The sequence below is a fragment of the Etheostoma cragini genome, chromosome 22 (assembly GCF_013103735.1).
Source record: "Etheostoma cragini isolate CJK2018 chromosome 22, CSU_Ecrag_1.0, whole genome shotgun sequence".
In the NCBI taxonomy this organism is placed as follows: Eukaryota; Metazoa; Chordata; class Actinopteri; order Perciformes; family Percidae; genus Etheostoma; species Etheostoma cragini.
In genome coordinates, this window is record NC_048428.1 from 18,103,994 (window position 1) to 18,123,243 (window position 19,250).

The 19,250-nt window shown below is 40.9% G+C and overlaps 2 protein-coding genes across 2 annotated transcripts; one reads left to right on the plus strand and one right to left on the minus strand.

Annotated features, from left to right (window-relative positions):
* The first annotated feature begins 233 nt into the window (after positions 1 to 233).
* LOC117937797 (phthiocerol/phenolphthiocerol synthesis polyketide synthase type I PpsD-like) lies at positions 234 to 9,024 on the plus strand. The gene is made up of 6 exons (XM_034862013.1): positions 234 to 300; positions 799 to 952; positions 1,882 to 2,042; positions 2,186 to 2,392; positions 2,547 to 2,728; positions 3,020 to 9,024. Exons 1-6 carry the CDS (start codon positions 243 to 245, stop codon positions 8,561 to 8,563), a joined length of 6,306 nt encoding a protein of 2,101 aa, XP_034717904.1. The 5' UTR covers positions 234 to 242; the 3' UTR covers positions 8,564 to 9,024.
* A 1,365-nt stretch (positions 9,025 to 10,389) lies between these two features.
* On the minus strand, positions 10,390 to 17,175 carry pks1 (polyketide synthase 1). The gene is made up of 6 exons (XM_034862014.1): positions 17,060 to 17,175; positions 16,813 to 16,966; positions 16,565 to 16,725; positions 16,269 to 16,472; positions 15,998 to 16,179; positions 10,390 to 15,879 (listed from the first exon to the last, which is right to left on the minus strand). The coding sequence occupies exons 1-6, from the start codon at positions 17,115 to 17,117 to the stop codon at positions 10,390 to 10,392; spliced, it is 6,249 nt and encodes a 2,082-aa protein (XP_034717905.1). The 5' UTR covers positions 17,118 to 17,175.
* Positions 17,176 to 19,250: the final 2,075 nt, after the last annotated feature.

Consider the following 19,250-nt stretch of genomic DNA (forward strand, 5'->3'; position numbering starts at 1 on the left):
GAAAAGAAGCTGGCTATAAGAATCAAGCTTAAGTTCGGCACTGATAACATCACAGGGAAAAGGCAAACGGAATGGATGTAAGGATGCAGCGGTGCATGACAAACCTGTACTAATTACACAGTTTTTAAAGAATGCTGTACACATTTTTTTCTGGATGTGATGTTGCCTGGAGGAAAGAGTGATGTTGATTTAATGGTGCAATAAAGATGTTTGATTTTCTTTTTTAGTGATGTTTGCTCAGAATGGAAGAAGCAGAAGACGGTATTGCCGTGGTGGGCATCGGATGCAATTTTCCAGGGGGTAAGCCATTTGAATTTGGGAACTTCATTTTGTTTTTCTTTTGTGTTTCTTTACATTTTATCGACACATTTGCCATTTTCAGATTTTTCTCTGTCTCCCACAATGTGTGTTAAGCTACATGAACAATATCTCTGAATGTAGTAGTAAATGTAAATGTATTTTAGAAAATAGAAAAGACAAATTACATAATTTCAACATTATTAGACGAGGTCTGATATTAACAGATGTGTTCATTTGATACCTCTAAACAACCATCAGGGTTTGAAAGATGCATCCCTGGTAATTCTAAAAAAAAAAGTGATTTGATTTTTTTCTGTTGAAGTTGATTATGTATGTATTTCATTTCACAACACAGTTTCTACCTTTTTTCGCCATAACTTTGTGTTTACCAATCAGGAGAATCACACAATTAACCGTAGGCATTTATCTCGTGACACAATTTATAGAACCACTCCTACCATTGGAACTTTTAAGTTTTATACACATCTTTCCAAACAGGAGAAGGTCTTGACAATTTCTGGAAGGTCTTGGTGGATGGGAGAAACTGTTCTGTGCCAATTCCCAAAGAGAGATTTGACCTGACCAGCTGGTATGATCCTGATGAAAACAAAGCGGGTAAATCCCGCACAGCCAAGGCTGCTCTCATCGACGGGTATGGGCTTTAAACACTATTATATAACCTATTTAGATAGACCCACCTATGTGTTTTGCAAATATATGTGCTAAATGTGTCTGTTTATAGTCTTATAGACATGTATTTTCCCTGTTGATAAAATTATTAAAATGATAGAAAATACAATTCTTTTGTAGCCCTTACTTTTAAATTGTCATTTGAACATTTTTGGGACATACTCAAAACATCTTTGTGGTGCATCTCTTTGTATCAGAAAATATATATGGATAGAAATGTTGATGTATTTGCTTAAGTATTCTAATGTTTAGTAATTGTGATGAACTCAGGTGAACCCTTGTAACTTGTTGATTATGTCACTGGTTTTGGACTACCACCAGGTGTGACATGAAACTAGTATTACCGTGCCGTGAAAAAAAATGTGGTCGAAAAATTGGTTTGCCAAATTTTGCTATTATCCTCTCTTCAATATATGGTCTTTAAAGGTCCCATGGCATGAGAAGAATTAGGTTATGAGGTTTTTTACTATTACTATGAGTTCCCCCAGCCTGCTTATGATCCCCCAGTGGCTGGAAATGACGATAGGTGTAAAGCAAGCCATGGGTATCCTGCTCTTTCTTTGAGAAAATGAAAGCTCAATGGGCCAATCCGGAATATACTTATTATTATATATTATAGATTACCTCCCTTACTCGGCTTTGCCCACCCAGAGAATTTGGCCCACCCATTGGAGAGAGACATCATGGCTTTCAAACATGCAAAGTGGCAGTTTGTCAAAGCCACACCCCCAGTCTCCTTTTCCCACGGAGTTAGGCTGCTGTGCAGCGCACTTGTGACTTTCTCATACTATAGTCATGACAGTGTAATTTAACTTTAGGGAATTAAAGTATTAAATCATTAAAATAATCTGATCACTACATTTGTTTTGATAGTTTTTTAATCTTTTGCAGGTTCAACGAATTTGACCACAAGTTTTTTGGCATCAGTGATAGTGAAGTGGAACAAATGGACCCTCAACAAAAACTGCTCCTTCAGTGTGTCTACAGGGCGTTGGAGAACGCTGGAATTCCCATGGAGACAGCTAGTGGGACCAGTACAGGAGTGTTTATTGGTATGTCAGTAAAAACATGGTGCTAGTGACATGCTTTAAAAAAAATAGTTTTGTGTAATATTTCCATCAGATTTTTACTTCTGTTCTTTGAATTATCATACTATTTTAATAATCTTCATGTGATTACAATGTTTTTATTATAGGCCTAATGAACAGAGATTATGAGACAAATGCCGCACACGTGCACCCAAGTGTGATCAACCACTGGACTGGTACAGGGCTTGCCATGAGTATTGCATCAAACAGAGTCTCCTACATCTTTAACTTCACTGGGCCCTCACTGTCTATAGACTGTGCCTGCTCTTCATCTCTTGTGGCTCTTCATCTCGCCTGTCAATCCATCAAACAAGGTCTGTACGGAATCTATAACTAAAGACCATGACACTTTTTAGAGCAGCTTGTAACTCTAATAGAAAGCCTTGCCAGAGGCTTGTGGTTCTAATTACAAGAATATATTATAATGTTATTGTGCAATGTAATGAAATGTTTTTTTTCTTTTATAAGGGGATTGTGACATGGCTGTTTGTGGTGGAGTCAACTGCATCATAGAGCCAAGAGTGTTTGTTGCTCTTAGCAAGGCCAAGATGATCTCACCTGAGGGGACCAGCAAACCTTTCTCCAGCAGAGCAGATGGCTATGGTAGAGGGGAGGGCTGTGGGGTTGTTCTCCTGAAGCCTCTGAAAAAGGTCAGAATATGCAAAGTAATAAAAATGCAACAATTTCTTTTTTCCATTTTATCAACAAGCAACCATATTAGATATTAGAGCTACTTCAATGAACATCTGATTGACCAACAGTACCCATTAATATTAGTTAATTAGTCAGCAATGTCCTAGTTCCTGTTAGCCCTGTACAAAATAACATAACAATGTTCAGAACCCATGTAATTGCATATCCATATGAAATACTTTACAATGTTAAAAAAAAACGTATACTCTTGTTCTTGTTTTATTTTAGTCTTATTTGTTGCTTTACAGGCTATACAAGACCATGACCATATATGGGGCGTCATTAGCAAAACTGCGGTCAACCAAGATGGACACTCAGTTACTCCAATTACCAAACCCTCCATGACACAACAACAGGAGCTGTTGCAAAAGGTCTACTCAGAGTCTGACATTGCATATGTCCAGTACATAGAGGCACATGGGACTGGAACCCCAATTGGAGACCAAACAGAGGCAGCAAGCATCTCAAACGTCATTGCTAAAGCAAAACCTACTGGTTCAGAGACGCTGCGGATTGGCTCAGTAAAGAGCAACATTGGACACACAGAATCTGCTGCTGGAGTGGCCGGACTTGTTAAGGTTCTCCTAATGATGAAGCATGAGACCATTGTTCCCTCCGTTTTCTACTCTGAGGAGACTGCCAGTATAGATCCTAAAGCCCTGCACATTACAGTTCCTAAGGAAGCAGAAAAGTGGGAAGCCTCCCATGCAAGAATTGCAGGAATTAACAACTTTGGCTTTGGGGGTACAAATGCACATGTCATTGTCAAACAGTACAAACAGTCACACACTGAGAAAAAGCATGATGGGAAACAGGCAAAGTATTTTATCATGTCTGCAAATTCACCAAAATCTCTTACTCTGATGACGGAACACACCATTAAACAGCTAGAAGCAGACAGCAAAGTGGATTTAGATTCTCTGCTGTACACGTCAGCATGTAGGAGGAGCCATCTAAAACATAAATACAGAAAAGCTATCATTGTTTCATCTGTAGTCGATCTTAAAAAGAAGTTAATTGCCACTGTAGGCAAAAATATTCTCCCAGCTTACTCAGATCCAAGGTTAGTGTTCGTTTTTTGCGGAAATGGCGTCACTTACCATGGCATGTGCAAACAGCTACTAAAACATGAGCCTGTCTTCAGGGATAAGATCAAAGAGATTACTAAACTTTTCCAAAGACTAAGTGTGTTGAACATCCTGCACACACTTGAAAGTGAGTTTGAGGGTAGTGACTACAATAACCCACATGTTGTCCAACCACTCCTGTTTGCTATCCAAGTTGGCATTACCACCCTACTCAGACACTGGGGTGTCAAGCCAGATGCAATACTTGGACACTCGGTTGGTGAGGTTCCTGCCGCTCACTGTTCCGGCCTCTTAACTCTTGAGGATGCAGTAAAAGTCATTTATTTACGCAGCACTCTCCAGAACAAAGTCACTGGGGGAAAGATGCTTGTAATCAGTAACATGGCTGTTTCAGAAGTAACGTCTCTTCTCCCTTGTTACTCTGGTAGAATTTGCGTTGCTGCTTTCAACAGCCCGCAGTCCTGCACCCTGTCAGGTGATGCAGATGCAATCGAGAGCCTTTACAAGGAGCTAACCACCTCAGCCAACAGTCAGAATCTGTTCCTTCATATCCTGGATGTCCCTGCTGCTTACCACAGCCACATGATGGACCCAATTTTCACAGAAATTGAGGAGACAGTTGGCTCTTTACAAGTGAATAGTCTTGACACAGAGTTGTTCTCTACAGTGACGGGCAAGGAAGTCCAGCAGGGTGATTTCTGCACAGGAGAATACTGGGCTAGAAACATTCGTGAGCCAGTAGCTTTTGAGCAGGCAGTGAGGGCAGCAACTAAAGGAAAGACAAATACTGTGTTTGTGGAAATAGGGCCAAGAAGGGCACTACAGAGAAACATCATGGAATCTTTGGGTAATGACACAGCTGTTCTTGCCTCGGTGCAGCCAGAGAAAGATCATGAAACAATACTGTCTGTTGTCTCTAAGCTGTTTGAACTGGGTGTCCATGTAAATTGGAACACTTTCTACAGAGGATTTGAGACAGTGCCACTGCCTATCCCGAAATACCAGTTTGATTGCTCTGACAGAGATGTTATCATTGGAGCAGCACAGAAAAATACAGTGAGTAATCATCCGGTGCTATGTCAGACAGGAAGTGAAAGCAACATTTTCAGCTGTGATCTGATGTCTGACTCTTCTTACTACCTGAAAGAGCACAAGCACAACGGTATACCCATCATCCCTGGTGCTTTCTATGCTGAGCTGGGTTTAGCTGCATTCATGGCCAGTGCCAAACCAAAAGTACCGCTTAGCTCCTTGCAGCTCAGTGTCAGTTTTCACAGTCCATTTGTTTTAACCCAGAATTCACCTGAAATGAAGGTTCAACTTGAACAAACAGAGAAAGAAACTAGGTTCAAGGTACTCTCCTCCTCTGCCATGTATGCATCGGGCACAGTGGTTTCAAAGAAAGTGAGGCTGATTGAGGAGCAGTGCATTTCACTATGCTCCATCTACAAAAGATGCAAATCCTCAGTGAGCTCTCAGGAGTTCTATGGGTATCTCTCTCAAGGAGGCTTTCAGTATGGAGAAGTCTTCCAGAATAAGGCAGATGTGCACTATGGAGAAGATCTCAAGGAGGCTTTTGCAAATGTCATGGTTCCAGCAGAACTGCAGTCCCAGTTGCATGACTACTGCATTCATCCTGTTGTGCTGGATTTTCTAATGCAGCTTCTCCCAGTTACAGTAGAGCACATTTTTGCCGGTAGACCAGGATTTCCTGCCAAAATAGGAAGTTTGACAGTGTTTGAACCTTTGCAAGATGAGATGATTGTCTATCTGAGAGCAATAGATGTTGGTGTTGATCACTTTGAGATTTGTGGCTGCTTTGCAGATAAAGAAGGAAGAGTGTTGGTTGAGGTTAAGCATGTGATAATTAAGTACCTCGGCAGTCGCTCGCATGTGGTTGAGGAGTATTTCTACCACAATGGCTTTAGTGTCATCCCTCAAGGTGTCACAACTGTTCCTCCTCCTAAGGCCTTAGTCTTTTGTGACTGTATAGGGATCTCTAAAGGCCTGGAACAATATTTGGACTCTGGGTCTAGATATGTTTCATTCACACATGCCAGAGATATCTTGAGCAATGGGTTTCCTTCTCTCTTGGCAAATCTCAATATAACAGATATTGAGAAAAACTTTGATGAGGTCTTATTTTTGTGGGGCATGGCAGACCTTACTTCACTTGCAGCTGATGTTGTTCTGCAGAATTGTGCAAGCTGCTGTGAGAGCTTCCGCCAAATAGTCCTTGAGCTAAAGCGAATTTTCTTCCCTAACTCAATCAGAGCAGTCACCTACTGTTCTTCTGACATAACGATAGACCACATAAATCCAGGTTTTGCTCTCACTGGCATGACAAGATCATTTGCTGCAGAGATACCAGATCTTTCATTTCAGCTAATTGATATAAGCACTATCTCTGCTAAGGACATTGCAGCTCTGTCTGAGATCCTAAGGTCGCATCCTTGCAACAAGTACCCAGAGTTGGTGGTAAAAGATGGTCTGATTCGGAAACCTTCCATTGTACGCACTCCACCTGAGCTTAATGACAGTTCAGAGGCCAGTTTTTCCTCCACATCGTCTGAGCCCTGCATCATTCAGACAGCTGAGGCATACAAGATGACTCAACTGAGTGCCATTTACTTTAAGGAGGAGGCCCAGCCAATCAGGGATACATCAGTTGAAATTCAGCCAACAAAGATTTGTGTTCATTCGTCTGATTACTTCCCTGTCAGTGCTTCACATCTGAAATTTGGCAATACACTGTACTGGAACAGACACTCATCACAGAAACACAAGCTACTGGCTCTTGATTTCAGTGGTACAATTACAACAGTTGGAAAAGATGTCAGGAAATTAAAAGTGGGAGACCATGTTGCTTCCTGTTACCCTGTGGTGGCAGCCAGCAAGGTCAGAGTTCCAGAAGATGTGTGCTACAGCACCAAGCGGTTCCCGTTCCTTCAAAAAGCACCCTGTGTATCCCACTTTGTGCTAGCATGGGAGATCCTGCATCGAGCCTTGCCTAGAGCCAAACATAATCTAGGAATACTTACCTCTCTGCCTGATTCTGCTCTGATAAAAGTCTTGGCACTCACTTCAAACAAGTCAGGTTGGAATGTGATTGTTGGCACACAGTTCAATGGCTCTTTTGTAGATGTCAATCAAATGGATGTATGTGTCGTCCTGCCTCCATTTGATGAATCTCTGATTGCTAAAATTTGCAATTTTCCAGGTGTCCAACACGTTGTCTTCATCTGTGAATCTCAGATGCAGTGTTTGCTTGCTCAAGATGTGTTCCAAAGTGTAAAGGAAAGTGTTCATGTGAAGACAATTCAGATGCCAGACATTTTGCAAAAGGGATTTTTGAGTGCACAAGGGCCATACATTTATCACTGGCTGAAATCCTTGAACTTGAGCAGGAAATTTGCTCTTGAAAGCTTTACCTTCCAGAATGTCAAATCTGAAAGCATTGAGAGTCTAGATTTAGAGACACTGAAATCATACTTCAGCTCAAAGAAGCTGGCTGTTGTGGCTCTGGATAGAAGTGGTAGCAGTACACTTACTGACATTCCATTGCTGCCAACAAAAAAACAGCTTTTCCAAAAGAGAGCAGTGTACATAGTGGTAGGTGGTCTTTCTGGTCTGGGATTTGAAACTGTAAAGTTTATCTCACAAAGAGGGGGTGAGTACCTTGTCATACTTTCCAGGAGCAAGCCCACAGCAGATGTGCAGCAAGAGATACACAATGTGGAGAAACAGTGTGGAAACTGCATCACTACCATGGAGTGTGACATATCTGTGTCTGAGGATGTGCACAAGGTTATCAATGTCATCTGCCACAAATTCCCTGGTTGTCCAATCAGAGGAGTGTTTCACAGTGCAGTTGTCTTACACGATGGGCTGATTGAGACCCTTAACAGATCTCTTTATGAGAAGGTTCTAAAACCCAAAGTAAATGGTGCACTGAATTTGCACCATGCAACACAGCACTGTAAACTGGATTACTTTGTGTGCTACTCTTCAATCTCAGCTTTTCTGGGAAACGCATCACAAACAAACTATGCAGCGGCCAACTCATTCCTCGACATGTTCTGTCAGTACCGGCGCAAACTTGGGTTGCCTGGACAGTCTATCAACTGGGGAGCTCTAAACCTCGGTCTCCTTTTTAACAAGGAACATTTCCAGCGGTTTCTGGAGGCAAAGGGAATGATGGTGTTGGATGTGCCTGAGATTCATAAAAGTTTGGAGCAATGCCTTGTACTCAATCGACCCCAACAGGCTGTTTGCAAGTTTCACTTCAGAAATATCAGGTACAACATCCTCTCTCAAAACGCAGCCTTGACCATGCGCCTGTCTGCATTGGTAGAGGAGGCTTTCCAAAAATCAAAAGAGACAGACTCTCAAAGTAAACAAGCTGAATCCATCTCAGCAAAAGAATATGTTGTCTCTCTGCTTTGTGAGACAATTGGTATGGATAAAAGTGAGCTGAAGGATGAATCCCCTCTTTTATCCTTAGGCATTGACTCCATGCAGGCCATGACTCTGCAGAATCTCATCTTTCAGGAGAGAGGTGTGAATGTGCCTTTGGTGAAATTATTGGATCCCAACGCTACACTATCAACAGTAGTAGCTATGCTGAGAGAAGAAGATGAACGTTCCGGTTATGACCAAGAGTCTCTTCCTGCTGAAAGCATTGTTGTTTCTACCAGATTGTAAAAACGACAACTGCGCATGCATAAATGTATAACCATGATACTCGTTAAAAAGGTTTTTATTGGATTCAATAGAAGGCTCATGGTGGCCATTGCAATACGACAGCCTTCTGGTGCTAATGCCTTATATTTTTAAAACCACACAGCATGTTATTTTACTCACTTTTTTTGGAGACATGCCCAATTTTGAATGGATGTTTTGTATCACAGTTTAGTGGTATGTTCATGATGACACTCAGCATTTCAATTAAATAGACAATTATTATTGATAAAGGATGATTTATGAAGTTATGAAGTTATTATAGGTACATTCTTATTTTCTTTCAATGTTTTTTATCTTTGTCTAAAGCTCATCTGTAATTGATAAAATAAGTCACAGGGTTCAGTCCACACAATACTAACGTGAACTTACTTTTATCTGCCTCTTATGTTCACTCACTTCTCACAGGTCATGGCCAATTATTATCACTGATTGATAATCATTTTTATGATGGTGATAGAATAACAAGGCATACAGTATTCTGACAGGTCCCATCGTTCATTAAAAGGCATGTGTAATAACCTATGACCATTTTGCTGTCTGAACCACAAATGTATTATGTGCGGACAAGGGCATTGCCACAACAAGGACAAACTTTATATATTAATACAGATAACAGTTTTCCATGATGTAAGTGTTTAAAGTGCTGCTTACTGAAGTTCAAATCCCAATTAAGCAATTCCTCCTTTCAATCAAGACATTACTTGACAATACAGATATTTGATATTGCATTGAATGTAAAACATTTTAACTTTTTGACATCATAGCAATTTTTAATGACCAATCGTGTAGTTTAAAACGGTGGTACTAATGGATTCTTACATTTTGTCATCTCAACATGTCCAATGTTATTGTGTTAAACTGTTTAAGCTGTTTAATGACACAATAAAACAAGCTGCCAAGTTTTTTATGCACTTGATAAGGTTTGTTTATTATTAATATTCCTTCAGTCAGTTCACACAATTGCAATTTTATGAACCTGGCAAGAGTGTTAAAGGAGGCTCCAAATTGGTCCATAGCCTAATTAGTTTGTTCACACGTAAAAAATCAGTGCTGTTTCAAAGATTCAAAATGTTTAAAAATTTAAAAATATGTACAGTTTCAAAAATCTATTTGAAGTCAGGAAATTTTATTTTGAATGCTAAACATTTTCTATGCCAATCATGGTAAATCCTTGGGCCAAAAGGAGTGTTCTCTACCCCCAACACCACACTAAACCCATCAAATGACAAAGCAAACAAGCTACAACAATAATCAACATTCAAACAGTGCAGTGACAATGACAGTGGAGTTCCATGCCATGCAGACATAAGCAATATTAGGCTTTGGCTACACAAATAATACCTGCTAATAGGAAAAACTTAAATGTGGGTTTTAGTCTGATTTATTATTAGACAAAAACGTCAAATAACACCAGCCTTATTTATTTCAATCGCATTTTGTGATTTATTGTAAAAAATCATCTACAGAAAACTTGTCAGTAACATAAATACAGACATTACAATAGAAATCCGGAAGCAGTATGACATTGTTTTCCATCATTGGTGACTAAGCCAACATGTCAGTGGAAAAAAAAATTATAACACATACTTACTAACTATAAAATAGTATCATAGGGTTGTAGAAACAAGCCAACTGTAAAAAATGTCAATCAATCTGAGAAAAGAAACAACAATGAAACAGTTCAGTGTCCATGCAAAAGAACAAAAACTAAAATTGCAAGTTTTTTAATGCATTCACAAAACCCTTTCTTGGTTTTGAAGCATTCTTTGTGCAGTGCATTCAAATGATTAATTATTCTTTACAATAGTTGACAAAGTAGCCAGTGTCATGCTCGGGTCTAATATTTTAACCAAAGGCACATTCACACCTGTCTCTTGGAAAATCTTATTCTGCAGAGTCATGGCCAACATTGAGTCAATGCCCAGCGCACACAGAGCTGAGTCATCATCCAGCTCATCTACACTAACATTGCTGATGTCACTGACAATTGATCTCACACTTCCATCTGTGGAAGACAAATGCAGAACCCTGGGTTCATTGCTTAGTTCATCTTTTAGCTCCATTTCCACTAAAGCTGACAGCCGCTCTCTGAGAGATGCATTTTGTGAAAGTACATGAAGGTGCAGATTTTTGAAGTTGAACTTGCATATGACTTGTTGTGGTCTGTTTATCAAAAGACACTTTTCAAGTGCCTCTTGCACATCCCACACATCCATAACCATCATCCCCTTTGCCTCCAGGAACTTTTGGAAATGGTCTTTGTTTAACAAGAGGCCAAGGTTTAAAGGACCCCAGTTAATGGACTGTCCAGCAAGTCCAAGGTTTCTCCGATAATGACAGAATGTGTCAAGGAAAGAATTGGCTGCTGCGTAGTTACACTGTGAGGCATTGCCAATGAAAGAAGAGATGGAGGAGTAGCACACAAAGAAATCCAGTTTGTTGTGAAGTGTTGCATAGTGTAGGTTTAGAGCCCCACTCACTTTGGGCTGCAGCACCTTTCGGAAGAGGGACTCATCAAGGTTTTTAATCAACGCATCATGTAATACTGCAGCACTGTGAAACACTCCTTTGATTGAACAAGAGGAGAATCGTTGTTTGATCTTTGAGATTGCGTCCACAACCTGCATCGACACAGAAACATCACACTGGACATTCATGATTGTCACCTCATATCTTCTTTGGAGGAGTTCCATTTCAAACTGTATTTCATCAGTCAGAGTACTTCTGGACAGTGTTGCAACACAACCTCCACCATGATGGGCAATGAACTTCACAGTCTCTAGTCCCAAACCAGAGAGCCCTCCGGTTACAATATAAACACAGCTCTGTTTAAAGAGTTTCCCAGGCCTTGTAAACAAAGGGATATCGGACGCTGGACAGTCACATTCTCTTGGATCTAGAACAACTTGCTGCACTGTCTTTGTTGTGAAGTATGACTCAGCATCTGCATCAGTCTGCGGTTCTTCAAGGCTTGATATTTGAAAAATCTCCCTTTTCAAAGGTAGAGACTCTGTGTCAAAGCCTAATGACATTAGCCAATCCGAGATTTTCTTATTTTGTACTTGCAGATTGGCTCTCTGGAGAACATTCGCCACATCAAGTTGATGTACATGCATGTGTTTACTCTTCAATGCACACATGTTTGTTGAGAGTGAGGATGACATGTGATTGCTACAAACAAAAATAAGGTGTCTATCACGAGTACTGCTGTCATGCATCCCCTGCCAGAAATGATCAAACGGGGGCAGAAAAACAAATGCATGACTATGTTCAAAATGCAGAGATTTCTCTCTATAATGTGACAAAGAAGAAACATTCCAGCCTGACCTGTTTGCTGTCAGAGCCAAAACCTTCATCAGAGCAGAGGCTGAGTTGGAGGAGATGATGAGTAGCTTTCTGTGCTGTTGTTTTACCTTAGACAGTATTCTCTGCAGGATCTCCCATGCCAGTATGAAGTAAGACACACATGGAGTTTCTTTCAGAAACGGGAGCCTCTTTGTGCTGTAGCACACGGCTTCGGGAATTATAATCTTTGCAGTGGCAGCAACTGGGTAACATGAAGCAATATGATCTCCCACTCTTAGATGACAAACATCTTTCCCAACAGCTGTGACAATGCCACTAAAATCTAAAGCAAGGAGCTTGTGAGTCTTTGACGTATGCTTGTTCCAATACATTGTCTTGCCAAAGTTCAAATGTGAAGTGGTGATGGGAAAGTAATCAGATGAATGAGCGCAGACATTGGTAAGCTGCATCTCAACTGACTTCTCTTGGACATAATTTGCATTTGTGTCAGAGGGGGTGGCAGACAAGTGAGCCATTCTGTATGGATCAGTTGTCTGTAGAACAAAGTTGCTCACATATACCGATTGCATATCACTTTGACGTAAAGTTGCGTCCCCCATCGGGGTCCGTGCTATTCTTGTTGTTGATACTTGGCCTTTGCTGATCATGACCTCTTGTTTTTTGCAGGTGTTTATCACACAAACCAGCGTTTGAATGTCTTCACTGGTCACAGAAGCAAGGTCAATCAGTTGAAACGAGAGACCTGCCATCTCTGCTGCACAAGCCCTTGTCATACCAGACAGCACAAAACCAGGACTGACATGGTCCACAATCGTTTCTGCCGATCTATAGGTTATGACGCGGACAGTGCAAGAGCGTTTGCTCTCATTCAAGGCTAAAACAATCTGGCGAAACAAATCACAGCAAGTCACCAAGCAGCCCAGCATCTTCTCAGATGACAAGTGGCTGAGGTCCTCTACACCCCAAAGGAAGAGAACATTTTCCAAATCCACGTTGGTGGTAAGTGAGTCAAACACCAAATTTTTTATTTGATCTGCTACCCAGTGCTCTCTGTTCTCCACAATTGTTGACTCTGGATGTATGTGTGCCCTAAGTCCTTTAGCAATGCCAAGTTTGTCTTCAAAAACTATGGCTTTTACTTTAGGATTTTGCAAGTCTTTCCTATCAGAAATTTCAGTAATTTCATTGTGGAAGAACCGTGACTGAAGAACACTTGAGCAATTGCCCAAAAATGAGATTCTCACCCCCTTAAGTTCCACCAGTACGTGACCCTTTGTGGTGGAAAAGCTACCACATACATCAAGGAAGTTTGGAGTCTCTTGAGTGGCCCGTAAGTACATAACCATTTTCTCTTGCAGTGGTCCTGAAATGGTTACACTACCGATAGCCGAAGGGAATCCCTGCTTGGCGGTTAGCCGTCCAATAGCTACCACAGCTGTCATTTGCAAGAAATAGTCCAATAACACAGGGTGAATGAAATACTCATGAAGATGTTTTAGAAGTTCACTAGGGACTTGAATTGTTGTCACAGCTTCCTTGAATTCATCTCCCAAATGCACATTGTCAAGCTGTTTAAAGACAGCGCCATATTCAAATCCTGCTTGAGAAAGAATTGAATAAATCTCTTTTCTCTTTAGAACAAATTTGCACCTCTGGGAGATCATGTCAAGACAAATGGTTGGTTCTTCTAACGGTGGTTGGCCGTCTGCACACCTGTATGTGCCAGAGGTATGTGTTGCGACAGAAGACTGTATTTTAAATGACGCCTCATTCTCTGCATGTTCCAGTGTGACTTTCAACTGACAGTTTGAGCTTAGTGTAAGCAGATTCTCAAACCGTATACTGAGCTGGAGAAGAGAAACAGGTTTCTTTGGCCTTAAACTTGCCATCACTGAGGCAAAAGCTAGTTCAACATAGAACGCACCTGGCACAATGGGAACGCCATTGTTTTTATGCTCCCAAAGATATGGTGCAGTCTCTAATGAGAGGTTGCACACGTACTCTTTGTTTTCCTGCTTTATTTGGGATATGAGTCTATGTGGGGAAAACCCAGATGATTCACCACCTTTTCTTACAGCTTCAAAGCTCAATTCTGTCTTTGTTTTGACAAACTGATAGACTGGAAGACCTATGGGCAATGTTTCAGAACCTCTGTAGAGTTGATGCCAGTCCACTCTGATGCCCAGTTCAAACAGTTTTGCCGCAGTAGACAAGACTGTTTCATAATCTTTCTCTGGCTGAACAGAGGGAAGAACTATGGTGTTATTTCCCAAAGTCTCATGGATGTTCCTTTGGAGAGTCCTACGAGGTCCAATCTCCACAAAAACCACATTTGTCCTTGATTGCCTGTCTTTGGTGGCAGCACGCAGCGTTTGTTCAAATAAAACAGGGTCTCTGATGTTCCTTGCCCAGTAACTGCCTGTTCTAAAGTCACCGTCTGAATAACTGTGTCCTGTCACTGTAGAAAAAAGCTTGCACTCCATATTGTTGGCATCCAAGGGATTGATACTTTTCTCAACGTCATCCAGTATAGGATCCATTATATGGCTATGGTATGCTGCTGGCACATCTAACTCATAGAGGAAGAGATTTTTTTCTTTAAACACAATTTTCAGTCTTTGATGAAGGACGTCTATTGCATCTGCGTCCCCTGACAAAGTGCAAGACTGGGGGCTGTTGAATGCTGCAACACAAATCTTCCCAGAAAACTCTGGAAGGATTTTTAATACCTTTTCTACTGCCACATTGCCAACAACAAGCATTTTCCCCCCTGTGACCTTACTCTGAAGATTACTGCGATGATGCAATACTTTTACTGCATCCTCAAGAGACAGGAGACCAGAACAGTGAGCGGCAGCAACCTCACCAACAGAGTGTCCAAGCACGGCATCAGGTTTGACACCCCATTGCTTTAGGAGAGTGGCAATGCCAACCTGAATCGCAAAAAGAAGAGGCTGGACAACCTTTGCCGTGCTGAAATCCTCATTATCGTATTCACCAGCAAGCCATTGACAAATGTGGATGCTTTTATGACTCTGAAAGAGCTTCTCAACTTCTTTGACCTTATCTTTGAACACAGGAACTTCTTTCAGGAGCTGCTTGCACATACCCCTGTAGGCAACCCCATTCCCACAAAACACAAACACCACCTGGATGTCAGAGCTTATTGGCCCAACCTTTGTTTTTAGTACAGATGTCAGCTGATGTTCTAAATCTGAGAGGGAAGATGTTGGAAAGGCCTTTCTATACTTGTGTCTGAAATGACTTCTTCCACATGCTGAAGTGTATGACAATGCCTGTAAGTCAACTGTTTGATCACTGAAAAGCCTGTGGTGGGTGTCGGCAATAGACTGGATGAGTGATTTCTCACAGGCTGCAGATACTACAAAGACATTTGGACAGCGCTTTGGGGTCTGAGTGGGTATGGTGGTCTGTCTGTACTCTCTTACAATCACATGTGCATTTGTGCCTCCAAACCCAAAGCTGTTGATCCCAGCCACCCTTCCTAATGACCTATGTGTCTCCCATCTTTCCACTTTAATTGGAATGCTTATAGGCAGAGTTTTTACATTTACACTGGCACTCTCTTCTGAGTAGAAAACTGAGGGAACAATGGTTGCATGCTTCATCATTAAGAGTACTTTAATGAGTCCGGCCACTCCAGCTGCAGATTCTGTATGTCCAATGTTGCCCTTCACAGAGCCAATCCACAGAGTCTCTGAACCGGGAGGTTTGGCTTTAGCAATGACATTTGAGATGCTTGCTGCCTCTGTTGGATCTCCAACTGGAGTTCCCGTCCCATGTGCCTCTATGTACTGGACATTCACAAGGTCAGACTCTGAGTAGACTCTTTGTAATAGCTCCTGTTGTTGTGTCACGGAGGGTTTGGTGATTGGAGTCACTGACTGTCCATCTTGGTTGACCGCTGTTTTTCTAATGATACCCCATATTTTGTTGCAGTCTTTTATGGCCTTTAGATAGAAAGTAAAATATTGGTAATGGTTTCAGCAGACCATTTATTATCTCTGCTGTATGCAATGTATTAATGGCATGAAATTGTCATGAACAATAAACAGAATACTTGCTTACGTTTTTCAGAGGCTTCAGGAGAACTACACCACAGCCCTCCCCTCTACCATAGCCATCTGCTCTGCAGGAGAAAGGTTTGCTGGTCCCCTCAGGTGAGATCATCTTCGCCTTGCTGAGAGCTACAAACACTCTTGGCTCTATGATGCAGCTGACACCTCCACACAAAGCCATCTCACAGTCTCCTGGTTTATTAAAATAAAAACATGGAACATATGAATGTTGATTAGCTTGCTTTCAGGCATATTATTATGGGAGGGAAATAATTAAATACCTTGTTTCATAGCCTGGCAGGCTACATGTAGAGCCACCAAAGATGATGAACAGGCACTGTCTATGGCAAAAGAAGGGCCAGTGAGGTTGAAGGTGAAGGATATTCTATTGGCAGCCACACTCATGGCCGTCCCAGTTCCGTTGTAGTGGGTTATCGTAGCAGGACTGTTACTTCGGAGTATCTCGTAGTCCCTGTTCATTAGACCTGCAACATTATTATGAAGCAGAGTATGTCAGAATTTGTGCATCATGAAATTGGGCTTGTTTAAAATGTATCATGGAACAATAGACGATCACCTATGTAAACTCCCGTTCTGCTGCCACTGATGCTCTCCATAGCGATTCCTGCATCTTCCAATGCCCTGTATGTACACTGCAGCAGGAGTTTCTGCTGAGGGTCCATGAATTCAGCCTCTGCTTCAGTAATGCCAAAAAACTTGTGATCAAATTCATTAAACCTGAAATATAAAAAATAGCAGATCTATCATAATCTGAAAAATCTTTCAATAGAAATGTACCACTTAATCTTAACAGACAATGCTTACCCTTCTATAAGAGCTGCCTTGTTGGTCTGTGTTTTTCCAGGTTTGCTATCATCAGCATCATACCAAAAACTGGTGTCAAATCTCTCTGCTGGAATATCTACGGCACAATTCTTCCCCTCCAACAGAACCTTCCAGAAATTGTCCAACCCCTCACCTAATATGAAACAGACCATAATAAATTTGATTTACCTGAAGACAACTAGGGAAAAAAACATTCACTTAGAAATAAAAACTGCTTGTATCATACCTCCAGGAAAATTGCATCCAATGCCAATAACAGCTATATCATCCTCTGCTTCCTCCATTGTTCCTTTGTGACGATAGTGAAGTTTCTCTGTTGACGTGTTTGCTTTATTCTAAAAGCCTAAACGAAACTTCATGCCCCTCCATAGTGAAGCTGTGTTTGGTCAGGACTAGAGCTGCTGTACCTCCCACCCTTATAAACATTGTGCCTATGAGTTAGGACAAGAGGACACAACAATGCCCTGCCTTGTTACATCTCAGTTGGCTTCATCTGGAACTAAATACACTAATTGTAACTTAAGATCATTCAAAAGGCAGCAGTGAATAAGTTTTTTGTTCTTGTTTGCAAGTGTAACAAAAGACCACAGTAAGTAGTAGAGTCTGCTTATCACTAGCAGATTTCAAAGCATATCCACAGAAACCTGTGTTCACATCATCTCTACAAGGAAATAGTACTATTTTTACTTAGAAGAATAAACATAACACCATAACTGTGGATGAGACTGCATTAGTCAGGAAAAATAATACATTTTTTTCCCTTCTACCTAATTTAAAAATATGTTTAAAAAATAAACCCTAGAAAATAAGGACATTATTGGATGCGGCAGAATCTGCAGATAGATGCATGCTTATAAATCAATGTGTCTGGACAGAAGTAACAGTCATCATCATGCTGGTCTAATTCTATAATTTATCCATAAGTACAAATACTCCTTCCCTTTTACACATTTTATTATGTCGCAGGCTTATTCGAAACTTGTTTAAATTCCTTTTTTTTTTACTCATCAATTTTCAGTTACTGCTCGTAAAAGATAAAGCACAAATAGGATTTAAGTTTGTTTTTTTTTTAAGAAAAAACAGAAACATCACATTGACATAGCCGAAGTGTTCAGACCCTGACATTTTTTGCTTCGACATTTTAATTGAGCTCAGGTGCCTCCCATTTCTCTCAATCATCTTGAGGCGTTTCCACACACCTTGATTGGAGTCCACCTGTCACAAATTCAACTGATTGAACGTGATTTGGAAAGGCAAACACACCTCTCTATATAAGGCCTGATAACTGTGCATATAAGAGCAAAAACCAAGCCGTGCCGTCAAAGGAACTTTCAGCAGTGCTCAGAGACAGGCTGTGTGTACACATTTGGGGAAGGCTGGGGGGGGACAACAATTCTGCTGCCTTAAAAATTCTAAAGACCATAGCGGCCTACATCATTCTTTAATTGAAGAAGTTTGGAACAGCCAGTAATCTTGGGAAGAAGGACCTTGGTAGAAGAGGTTACCAAAAATCTTGATGGTCAGTTTAGCTGAGCTCCAGAAATCCTGTGGGGAGAAACTTTCAGAAAACAACAAATGTAGCTCAGCATAAATTCTTTCAGAGAGACTTAACTTTTAATCAGTGCACTCCTAAATCAATTCAGCTGTTATCCTAATGTACTTTTTATGCTGTGTATAACTGTATCATATGAATGCAACTAGTCTCTCCTGATTTAAATGTAGCTCAGTGTAAAGTCTTTCAGGAAGACCTAATTTAATCAATGAACTCTTCCTAAATGGAATCAGCTGGTGGAGGTGTTCACCTTCCTGCTCAACCAATCAGAATCATACACAAATTGCATGGGCAAATCAAAGAGTCACAACTCTGCTTTCTCAGTTTCTCCCTTTGCAGGCAAAGAGTGCAGCCCCCCCCCCCCCCACAAAACAAAAGCTCCTAAAAGATTTAAGGCTTAGACCCCAATTACACATTCTGATACACACTCTGGAAAGACCTGAAAATGGCTGTCCACTGACTGTCCCCATTTAACCTCGTTACCCAGGAAGAAGAAGAATTAAAGCTTTAATTGCTCCCCAAGGTGTTTTAACCAAGTACTGAGGTGAAGGTCTGAATGGTTATGTCAATGTTTCTTCTTTTAATAAATTTGCACACAAAAATCTCAAATCCTGTTTCTGCTTTGTCATTACGGTGTTAAGGGGATATCAATATTAACTTTTTTAGCTTTCTGTAGGTCTGAAACTTAAAAGTGCACGGGGTCTGAATGTAGGCCTACTGAACAAGTGATATATGTACTAGGAGTGAAAGGTGTTACCCAACTCTGCTGTTCCCCTCACCTTAACAAGTGTTTTCATGTCTGCTCCACTCAATGTTTTTAAGTCTTGCAACTTAACTTTTTTTTTTTTTTTTTTTTTTAAACCAC